The sequence below is a fragment of the Corvus cornix genome, chromosome 15, assembly GCF_000738735.6.
Source record: "Corvus cornix cornix isolate S_Up_H32 chromosome 15, ASM73873v5, whole genome shotgun sequence".
Taxonomy (NCBI): Eukaryota; Metazoa; Chordata; class Aves; order Passeriformes; family Corvidae; genus Corvus; species Corvus cornix.
The window spans coordinates 7,630,214-7,642,240 of record NC_046345.1 but is presented as its reverse complement, the minus strand read 5'-3'; the positions used below and the strand labels follow the sequence as shown (position 1 = coordinate 7,642,240).

At 43.3% G+C, this 12,027-nt stretch overlaps 1 protein-coding gene across 12 annotated transcripts in view; it reads right to left on the bottom strand.

Annotated features, from left to right (window-relative positions):
• Positions 1–2,205: 2,205 nt before the first annotated feature.
• The window catches only part of ARVCF (ARVCF delta catenin family member), a 258,893-nt gene continuing 249,071 nt past the window's right edge, over positions 2,206–12,027 (bottom strand). For 11 of the 12 annotated variants that reach the window (XM_039560820.1, XM_039560821.1, XM_010398190.3 and 8 more), the window contains 3 exons: positions 10,794–10,885; positions 8,767–8,880; positions 2,206–7,399 (listed from right to left, as the gene is read on the bottom strand). In XM_039560820.1, the coding sequence (XP_039416754.1) occupies positions 8,779–8,880; positions 10,794–10,885 (194 nt within the window). In that variant the 3' untranslated portion in view covers positions 2,206–7,399; positions 8,767–8,778. The remainder of the gene's footprint in view (positions 7,400–8,766; positions 8,881–10,793; positions 10,886–12,027) is intronic. The other variant, XM_010398197.3, reaches the window with a different exon arrangement.

The following is a 12,027-nucleotide window of genomic DNA, read 5'->3' as shown; positions in this document are numbered from 1 at the left end:
ATGGTGCATGTGGAGCACGTGTTTAAGGAGTGCCCGTGAGAGTGTACCACTGACAGAAAGCTCCCAAGGGGAAGAACTCCCCTAAAACACCACACAGCTTTCTGCAAATTCTCACAGCTCACGTCAGAAATGGATGATCTTACCGACTACTGCTAATTTACATCTATTCCCCAGAAGAAAGCTACTGTCTAGGTTCTCTCACTGATTCAGGGAATACATGGAAGTGAGGTCTGGTTTCTGCCAGAGCCCCTTTGTTACCTCAAAGGGACATGATACTGTCTTTCAAAATATTGAACCAATTCAGCGTAGAAGAAAGAAGAAGGATTTAAGAGGAAGTCAAACCTAGCACTACTGCCTTTTGCATAACAACATCCATGGAAGCAATCCTTCCATCAAAATTTACTTGTCTGACTACAGAACAGGCACTGCATGTTGGAGCCACTTCCTCCTCCACTGGCATGAGGAAGTGAAAAGCAGCTCACTGGAGAATTCTGAGCAAGGAGTCAAACACTAAATGCAGTGAAGGGAACCTACAGAAACCCCTACAAGAGCAATAAGAAGGGAGAGACCACTGAGATCCCAACTCTCCCACCCAAGGTGACACCAGCAGGGCAGTGATGTGTCCTTGCTGAGCAGTCAATCAGGAATCAGTTATAAGGTACCTTAAAAATAGCAGCTATGATTGCTGTGCACACACACACTGAACATAGTACCAGAGTTTCAGTCTTTGCCTCTGTCTCTACAGCTCAGTTAATGACCACGTTGTAAAGCACCTTCCCGCTTTAAAAAATCCCCCATCAGCTCGTACCAGAACAAGATCCTGCCACTGCTGTGCTTCAGAGACCTTCAAAATAAGACACTGGGGAAGAGACCCTTGAGGACAGAATATTACCCCAAGACACTGCTGAAACCTGAAACAGATGAGGGCTGTGATATTTCTTGCCCATTGTTACTAGGTTAACCTTTCACCTGCAGGACTCACCACTTCCATTTGCCCAACCTGTGACAAGCTGAAAATAAAATCATTTTGACAGCTGTAAAAGGTCAGTTGTAAAAACAACGTATTTGTTTTAGCTCGGTACCTTACCTACAGTATCTGCCATTCATTACCACATTAGTGCACCCACAAAGGGAAAATCAGATTCCTCCCTGCAGTGGGAGAATGATGGCACCAAGGTGCAGGATGCTAAGCCCAGAAGCTCACAGGTTATCACAGCACTTGTGAAACTGTATCTTCCAGCTGCAAGAACAGATCCAGAGATGATTTTACAAAACACCTGGGGATGCATTTAGGACATCTGAAATAAGGAGGGAAGGTAAGCTGGAGATGACCTTCCAAGTGCTGTTTGCAAACATCTGCATGTAAATGAACCTATAGTGCCGTGAATGGTACAATCAGAAATTCACATATGGCAAACTCTGTTACTGGCAATGATTCATCAATGCTTCACTCACAGAAAACCTGACCTCCATTCTTTCTCTAAGACCTTGCAGAACATTCTGTCACGTTTTGTCAGGCTTCATGAAAGCATGGGAGTGGATATGGTGTGTTCAGGTGTGCCAGTCATTGATCTCACCAACACAGATGAGGCAGTCCTCAAGAGAATGAATCTGTTAATAACTGGCTGTTACCTTAAATAAATGGGTGATTCTTCAGTATCAGAATTTTCTTTCATTCCACAGTACCAAATGTAAATTATTTGGCACATCCTCAAAGTAACAATTTCTCATGTCAACCAAACCTCATACATTGCTACAATTAGTTTTTCTTGCACGCATTTCAGAAATGTGCAATCTTTGTAAAGTTACATGGATTTTATGACTTTATTGGGAAAGGTTAATAACTTCCCAAATGGAAAAGCTATCAGCAAGTTCTGTGCTCACAAACATGCTGGCCCTTGAACAGTGGTGCAGATGTCTTTCCCACAGAAATATGCTTGTATATGAAAAAAGAAAAAGACCCCCATGATCTACAGTCCAGGGTCATGCTACAACTGCAGCATATGGCAATGAGTCAAAAATGTTCAGCTTTACTTGTTTATAGGATATTTCAATTGCTCCTCATTACCACTGACCTTTTGCTAACACAGAGCATTGACCTGAGCTAGGGTTGAATAATCCCTTGCCACACAAAACTGCTGCTGCAAAAGCCAAAGAATATTTGAGATACCTGATATAACAAAAAGATAACCAATGGCACATGTATTCTTTCCAGGCATGGTTTATTGAAAACACACCAAATTGTTATCCTACATACCTGGTTTCTAACAAGCATTCTACTTGTCTGCATTATGGAAAGATCCTATCATAATAATAATAATACATTCTGTCATGGTAACATTTGTTCTATGAAAAGCATAATCCACCTTTTTTTTCCTCTCCATACTTGTAAAATCAAACCATTCTAAGTGTTTCAGTTTATAGTACAGTGTAAATACAATGCAAAATCCCACCAGTCTAAACTACAGAGAGAATGTTGAGCAGTATTACAGAAAACACATTGTTGTTTTTTTTTTAAGTTCTCCTACCATGAAAATTTTAAGGCACATGAAGTTACAAACACATTAGCTACTAATTACCAGTAAGCTTCTTAGTCTAGTTATTTTGTTTTTTCTGAACAGTAAGAACCAGATTGGCAGGCCTTGTAGTATCTGCACGATTTTCCTCCTCGCCTTGGACTTCAGATCATCCTACCCTGATGTCAAGACAGAAAACAAAGGCTCATAGTATCTTCCCCTTAAATGCACTAGTTACTGTACCAGTAAATCAGAGAATTTCTCTGTCAAAGATAAGTTAACACCAGATTTTAGGGGCATCATAACAAAGAAATTTTGCAAGAAACTATGTCTCTATATAAACACCTTCAAAAACTCCACCCCAACAGCACAAACCTGCTGGCTGAAGGTATTGGCACACTGTAGGTTTCACTGAGCCAGCAGTCGCTCAGCAGATGAAGCTATAACCACACTAATGTGCCCATTTGGCTTCTGAAGCTTTGCTTACTTGAGGGTTTGACATGTGCATCTCTCTCACAGGTAGCTGAGCCTATGCTCAACCTTAAGGCAGGTAACAGAAGGTAACTCACCACCTTCAGTCTCATGGAACTGCTCTAGGAGTGAAAACTGCTTTGCCGAGCACAAGGCTTTCCTGCTGGAAAGCATTACTGAGACTGCTCCTCAGAGCTGGCACAAACTTACGACACTGCTGTAACAGACATGCCACCCCTGGCTTTCTTCATGTGTCAGTGACAGCAACTCAGTTCCCAGGTCAGTCCCTTTTGGGACATCTTGGCAACAGAGAGCAGATTTGCTTCCCTGGTAGAAGTGCATTCAGAACCGGAAAGTCTGAGCATGTGAGAGGAGATCTGGGATAGGCAGCAGTTAACGCCAGAAGACACTGAAGATCGGGACCTATGGCTGCCCAAGCTGTTCCCTAGGGAGCATTTCAAGTTGACAACACATCATGAGTTGCATTTATGGCTATACTGCTACTTACGTCCACAACAGAACCAAAATGTCCTAAAACCTTGCCTTTTTGCTCTCCTCCTCGGATTCTGCAGACACAGTGACTGACCTGGGAAGCCATAAAGCACAACTGCTCACACACTCAACAGCTAAACTTGATGCTTCTCCAGGGTAGTTGGCACAAATGTTTTTTTCAACTTGCACAGCTCAGTGAAAATGCTTGAGAGATGTGCAAACCACCTTCCTGGGAAGAAAGTCCTGCAGTAATCACATGCTGTCAGAAGTCTCCCTCTCCCATGTTATCTCTGCCCTGACTGGGCCGTCAAATTTCCTTCTCCTCTTTAGGAGGAGTCTTGCAACACCATCACTTCCTTCCACAACCATCCCTCCCACTATAATTTCCGCAGGTAGAAATCTCTTCTACCCCAGCCCCTTGCAGGCAGATTCCCTCCACTTTCACAGTAGAGCCAACAGGAAAAGAGGAGGTCACATACCTGAGCCCTAAAAAGCACTGCCTGCCCTTTAGCAGGAGACTCCAGACCCTACTGCAGCATTAGTCACACACACTGCCACTTTCCCTTCTTTACATACAGTCCCTGCTGCCAAAATACAACAATTACGGCTTCATCCACCCACATCCCAGAGCAGCTCAAACAGCTAGTCACACTTGTGCCAACAAGGGGACAGGTGAGGACAGGGGTGGGCACACATTCCACCAGTGAGCTTCTGTCCATAAACAAAAAGGACATTAAATTACCAGACCTGGTTCAAGGTACCCTGCTTTGGACCTCAGCAGGTGGACTGATAATACAAGGTGATAGTCTCACATCCAAGTCATCCCCCAATCCATTTTGTTTCCTCACCATCCAAACAACAGTTTGTTGCAAAGAAAAAACCCCACAGTAATGTTGAGGATGGGTTATTGCTACATACTTGGGAATTAGTTGTCAATGTACGGCATGGGAAAGGTGGGGGTTTGATGTGTGATTCCCAGGGGAAGCCTTGGCCCATCAACTTGGTATCCCAACTTCTTGACATTGCATCCTCTGATGTTCTGCAGCAATAAACCATGTTGTCAGCTCACAACTCTGCTGGCTGCTGTAACATCCCCAGGAAAACAACAGTCTGCTACGATGACCTGGGCAGCCAGTGCCATCTAACCTGACAAGGATGGTTCATGGTGCAGTGTAAATACCAAAAAGACTTTTGGGAGAAGTGAGATGGGGTCTGAATCTGCTTCTCAAATATCCTTAGTGGTCTTAGCCCACTAATGACTGAGATCATAGTAGACTCCAACCCAGACTCTGAGTGTCCCTGTAGTGTCCCACTAAGAGCCATGGAATAACTAGGATTGGAAGTCATGACCATAATCGGCCCCAGTCTCTTCATTTGCCCCTACCTGTGGTTTTCTCTGTTAACTTCTTGCTGGCTTTGAAATATCTGCACAATAACTAAACCACAAAGTCTTAGCAGAGACGCCTTTCAACAGTCAGGTCTTTATTTTAAGTGAACTTTTGCTCAGACTCCTTTGGTAAATATATGGTTTGAAGTAGATCAGGGACAGACTGACAGCACGGCCCTTCTCTTAACACTGTTCTAATCAGCTACAAAGCAGGTTCCATTGCTAATTACTGAACGTTTTTAAAAAAATCCTTTCATATACAAAAAGAATACACCAAGTACATAACCAAAAGTGATATAAAACTCTTCTGTGTAGCTTGGTTAAAAGGGTCTCCGCGTATTGGCAGAACAAGTATGAAAAGAGCACCATTGATATAATATACAGTCAGACGATGTACCTGGTTTCATTGCCACACTTTTTGTCTACACAGAGAGACGTTGCCCCGACACAGATAGTCACAGGTGCCTCTCTTTGCTTCCCTTGATCCGCTGAGCATCTTTGGCCCAATAGGACTCTCATGCAGGTGAAAAAACAAATCTTTGCTATGTTGATTTGCTCCAAGCAACTTCACCTTCCCCAGGATCCAGAAGTGACACTGCAACGTATGTGGAAGATGAGGGTCAAAAAGGGAGGGTGCGAAGCAGCACACGTATCATCCAAATCACTGACAGCTTCTGGCATCAGTCTTTTTCCCTGAATCAACAAATGCTTCCCTCTCCTGCAAACTACTTTACATGGTTTTGTTAACCTATTCTCTGCACAACAATATATATATATATAGATATATAGACTTTTTTATTTATATATATGTATTCATGTCAAATTTTTAATATACTCAAGAAGATACAAAGCTCTTGGTACTTGCTTTTTTTTTTAAGTTTTAATTTTTTTTTTATAAAAAATGTAATGGTTACTATAACAGTAATATTTTGGGGGCAGTGAGATTGTTGGATACTTCCCCTTTTTAGTTACAAAAGGAACGGCAGGCACTGAAAACTGCAAATGATGTTTGCTAGACTCAAAAATGTGCTTTCCAGTCACACCGTTTTAGGAGCTTGTTTAAAACTAAATGTGGCAATCAAAGAACAGTGGCAACCAAGTAAAATCAGCAAAAGTCCTCTCATGCTGCTACTGAGACATTTGCTTCCTATTCTCATCTGCTGCCCTCTCTTGACCAATGCCTGGAGAAAATCAGTGATCTGAAGTCATTTAGTTCCTGGCATTTCCAGATACCACATTTGCAGAGTATGTTCTCTTGAGGTAAACATTCCCCTACAGAAGGGGGGCCTTGGCATCCTGGAGGAGAGCCGCTGCACATGGGTGATTTTCATGCCAAATGAAATATTCCATCTCAAAACAAAAGCAAAGGAACACAGAAACCATGACAATGATTTTAAAATGCCAAACCAGTTCCCTTTGTGGCATTTTTCATAAGAATCTATAGCCCAAAGCAAACATGGATTCAACACTGAAAAATTTACCATCAAATATAAGTGACAGACCCATCTCAAATTTTATAGCGTGTTCAAAATAAGACATCCTACAAAAAAGCTCCTATTTCCTTCAATGTCTTAACAGCTATGGCAAAAGTAGCTAATCATCATCAATGCAATGATACATTTAACATGAAAAAGCTCCTTACTGCAATCTTGAGAACACGAAAATAAAAAGCCAGCCAACTCCATTTCTCAGCACAGATTTCTGAACCAGGGACACTGAAACCTTCCATAAACTGCTTTTCAATATGTGGAAATAAAACCAGAGACGTTACAGAATTCAAAAGGCAGAAGTATTGTACACCAGATTATAATGATAATATAGCACTGTGATTGATATAGCTTACTCTAAAAGCAGATTATACAGCTTGCATCAATTTTTTCATCCACTCTCCAGTTCATTTAACTAGTGTTTAATAGTTTTTGTTCTGCATTTTCTCCCTTCATTGAAATCCAATAAACCCACTCAACATTCCTGCACTTTGTGTGGGAATAATAAAGAAAACCTAAACATTTTTCAGAAAGCTTTCAAAAATATTAAGAGTCACAGTTCAAAAGAAATCCCCCAAAACAAAAACCAAAACAATGAGCCCCAAACCAGAAAAGTGCTATTCTCCTCATGGCTACACCTACGATATCATTTCAAATATCCCGCAGTTCCTCTCTTGCTGTGAAGCTGCCGCATGACCTGCACTTCTCCAGCTTGGCACCATCCACACGTAAGAGTCACCTAAGAACGCAGCCAGCTACATGGAAGCTTGGATTCTCTTGCTTTTCTTCTTGCAGGAGTGGAGGGAGGGCGGGGGAGGCGGTGGCTGTTTCTGGTGGGAATGTCAGGGAGTTAAGCAGCAGAGTGTCTCGCTGTAAGGCATCGTGCTCCGCTCGGCGATGGCACTCGGGTGGGTTCGCTCCCCACGCCCTCCTGGAACCTGCAGCCCTCCCAGTCTGAATGGCAGTGGTGACTGATGAGATCCTCTGTGTCGATTCAATGTTTGTTTCTCCCCCTCAATTAAAAAAAATGTGGTTGGACTTTAGCCCTGCAAAATAAAGTCAAATCTGATTAATACCAGTCAGTAACATGGCCTTGGTGATCTCCATTACCTCGTGGTAGGACAGTGACTGGAAGTGCCAACCTATGCCAACACATGGGTTCCTTGAAGGGTATGTCTGGGAGAAAATAAGCATAGACTTACTTTTTCAAAGGTAGGACCCCACCTGTAGGGCTTCTCTGCTCGGAGCAGAGTGCAGGAGGTGAACAGGCACCACATGCACATAGATGCCAGCCCTGTGCCTGAGCCACCACAGCCGATCACGCAGCGCTGAGCGGCCATGGGAGGCCAGTGGTGCCAGGACCTGCTCCGTGACAGCACCTCACAATGCTGAAAGGCTCCTCTGGGCAGGTGCTTCCAACCCAGAAACAATCTGCCAACACCTGGCATTTCTACTAGACTGAAAGGAAGGAGGGGGAAAAAATATCCAACACCACCACCCAAAAACATCCAGGAGTTTTCTCTCCCACTAATGCAAGGGATTTCCGTGTAGAATTATGGGGGTGGACGATGGTTCACAGTTTGGAATTTGGGCCTTTAAAGTGTGTTGCCCACTCTGATGGGAAAGTTGCTCAGTGCCTTCATGACAGTCACTAAAATTTTCCTTAATCATAGCCAGGGGCACAACACCTGCTGTTCCAAACATAGCATCCTCTGACGGGAGTGCCAGAAGGTATCACTGGGGTAACTCGAGCAAGACAGCAGGACACAGATGAGCAGTGGCAGGAGCAAAGAAAGGCCAGTGACATTACCGAGGAGCTTGGCACGTGGCAAAGGCAGACAACTAGAACGCAACAAAAAGGCACCTTTCTTTAGTGATACACAAAAAAAAAAAGAAAATGAGAAGTGGGAGCTGTGGGTCACTGTTTATTGTGTAACCAATATCATCTCTCCTTGCAAAGTAACTTGTGTACAGTCAGCAGCTTTCCTGCTGTAATTCGTGGGAACCTCAGGGGACATCCAAAAATAGTCAAGGATATGTTTTTTCTTAAGTCTCAGGCTAATCCTTATAATGAGCATAGAGGGAGAAAAATGGTTCGAAGCAGGAACACACTACTCAAATTCATTCCCATGGCCTAACAGCAGAAATATTTCACATTTCAGCTGACAAGCAATCATTCAGAATATTAACTTTCTGCCTGGTTATTTGACAGGTTATTTTTTAATCAAACAGTGGTGTTTGATTGTATTTCATTAAAGATACACTGAATAATATAAACACCACCTTTTTTTTTCCAAATGCATTTTCATATATCTGTAAGTTAGCAGTTAGATTTGAAGAGATTCCACAGCTATACAGATCATGCACAAGAGAAAGTTATTCACTAGCCCCAATTACCATTAAAAGGACCTACCATGCATGCAAATTAGACCCAGGAGTCAACAGGCTGGGGTTTAATGTCACGGGCATCCACCAGATTCACCGAAGCCCTGTTACTCCTGTTAATGTTTTTCCTATTTGTGTCATTCTGCAGCACAGGGTGAGGAGTTAAAGCAAAACAGAGCGGATTAATCAAACAAAACCACCAAACAAGTCAGCTTAAAGTAGCACAAGGGAAAATTAGTGGTAGAGAAAGAAACAAGATCAGCAAAGGCACAATACTGACAAAAGCATCTGCAACAGCCAAAATGCCACACTCCCCTGGATTCCCACCCTCCCCTGAGCTTTCATATGGCTCACAAGCCACAACTCCCACAGCCACATTTGTGTTTGGCAGCACAGGGAGGAAGAGCAGCAGCTGCTCAGCTCTGCCCCAGGTCAGGGCAGGGCTGTGCACACCTTTGTTGTGTAGAACAGCCTGGATTCAGGCTACCCCCAGGTATTCAGAACCAAGAGGCAGCACAGGCTGTGGGTCACACACTGTTGAGGTGAAATGGTTTTTCTCTCTCTCTCATAAAAGCAAAACAGCCACTTGCTGAACTCTGGTTGTGCTTCACTTCAGTAATACACTGGAGTTAGGGCTGCTTGATGTGATTCTGAGGGTTGTATTGGACCACTTCAATGTATTTTCAGTGGCAAAAGTAACAAGTACTTGTTAATTTTCCTACGTTAGCCTATTTTCCTCAGAAAGACATTTTCTGCCAAGCTCCTATTGATCAATATTCTTATATAACTTACTGCATCCATTCCTGCTGCATCCTTGCAAAATGTACTGGAACTGTGATGAGGGAATTAGAAAGTTTATTTGATTGATACTGGCTCAAGCAGGGGCATCTCTTGCCAATTGGAGGAAGGGGACACATTGTAAGACTTCAGTAATCAGCTTAAAAGAAGTCCAGGCAGATTGAAGCCACTCTCCAGGGTGTACCTTCATGGAAAGGCAGAACACAGCAGGAAATGCCTGACTAGGCAAGTTATAACAGGCAGGCTGGTGTAGCAGGACATCTTCCTTGTTCACCATCTATGGAAGTGTTTTCTCCAGATCACATTTTTTTATTTCCCTTGTTCGATGATGGTGGGTTTGCCTTTCAACTGACTGAAGTTTAACTGTTTCCACTCAACATGAATCACCTGGATTTTCTGGTATTATCAACAGTGTGCTAAAGGTTATTAAGGACAGCCTTCTGCACACTAGCAATAGTGTCTCCTACCACTGACTCTTACTTCAATGAATTCTCCTTTTCCTTCTCAAAATTACTCCCCCAGGTGAAAACCCAAGCTTGTTTTTAGGCCAGGGAGAACTGGTGGCCACAACATTAACAGACTTTTTAAAAGGTCACTGAAAAGGTACAGCAATGCAACAGAAATTACACAGAGCCTACTGAGCCACATTCGCACACAGCCCACGATACAAAAAGCCTTGTGGAGTAAGAATTATCTTTAATTATAAAGTTGTCTAAATTTGTATTTAGAAGGCACACACATAATTGTGCATGTCTCTTCTTCCCTCTCCATCTCCCTGACCCATGGCTGTGGTCCACCGTCAGGACTGTGAATGAGTGCTGCAGAAATGAGTACTGTTCACCACACTGCTGGACATGGACACACAAGATCACACCTATTTCTCGTGGTGAAGACAATAAAGCAGCATGACAATCTGAAGAGACTTGTCAGAACCAAGTCTGAGCACAGTTACACAGCTCAGGGCCAGGGAATGCTGCCTGGACAAGGGCGACAGAACAAACACTTTCTGTTTTTACAGCCTCATCCATTTACAAGAGTACAGCAACTACCTGCATTCGCTCCTGCACTGGAAAGCGTCATTTTGTTTTTATTTCTAGCTAGCCAAGTGCTAAATTACAATATAATGCCTTTATGTGAAATAAGAAAAGGCCCTTTACAGCCCCCTGGTGAGTAACTACCCTGTGTTTCTGACTGAGGACACTCGATTCCTCTCTTCCCAAGGCACTAACTAGCACTCAGCAGTAAGAGGGAGCTCACTTTTAAAGGTTCCTTCTCAGAGGCATCCCCTGTGTCATCACTGGTCTTGTACTTGCGCTCCTTGTCCCGGTGGTCGATGGTGGAATATCCATCTGAGGAGAAAGAACAGGACAGTCAGGCATGAAGTACAACCAAGAACAGAAATAGAGCTGATGTAAGCAGAATTCTTCAGCAAAGGAAAAGGAAAACAAACCACCACAACCCAAAGATGCTGGCAGCCTGCTTCTCACGTGCTCCAGCTCTGAAATTTCATTTTTACCAGCTAAAAACAAACAGAGAAGCCTTCTTTTTATAGCACTGCCAGATGCTGGCACTCATTAGCAAACAGCACTGTTTTCATCCCAGCCTGCTGCACTTTTTAGTGTGCCCAAGGAAAGCAGCAAGTTGTCATCTCATGCCCTGTGGCTAATGAGCTCCAAATTCAGCCCAAATCCCGTGTTCCTTGCTTAGCAGCCTGATTAATTGGCTGTGTTCATTCTCTGAATGCTCTGCAGCCTGTTCCCACTTTTCCTGAGCCTGACTACTAGCAGGACACGACAATAATTTGGAAGAGTCCCCATCAGAGCACTGACAAAGAAGGTCTGTCGAGTTGGAAGAAATCTCAGTGCAAACCCTGCTGTGCTTGGGCTGTCTTTCATTACGAAGCAGCACCTGTTGGTGCCTTTTCTCCTGACAACTAAGGAGGAGCATGAAAGCGTGATGAACACAAGGAAGGAAACTGTGAGAGGGTTTTATAAAGAAATGGCTATAATTACTTCAGAACCTCTGCTTTGAATCATTGTCAGACAATGCAAAACTTAATTTATTTTTGTGATGCATCAAATTTCCCTCATTATCAGTGACAAATAGATCCTCGCCTGCTCTGCTTTGACAGCTTTGTAACCTGGAGTTAATGACGCCCGAGTTTATAGCTCCCTGTAGGCTTTTGTTTTCTCCTATGTAATTCAGGGATCATTAATGCTTTTTTTGTCCTGACAAACTGTGTTTTTAGAATACCACAAAAAGTTTTACATAAACTATCAAAATGCTCCTCTCTCGGTTTTTTACTTGCCTGTAACAGGCCATTAAGGAGAAGTGAGTGATGTATTTGTGGGGTTCCCATGGCACTGTTTGCCCACATGACAACTGCACACACAGCCAGGTCAGATTGAGAAGAGCTGCAGTGTTCTGCGTACCTCAAACCCAAGTGCACACAGACCTGCAAACAAGCACCTGAGGCAGGATGTATTTATGA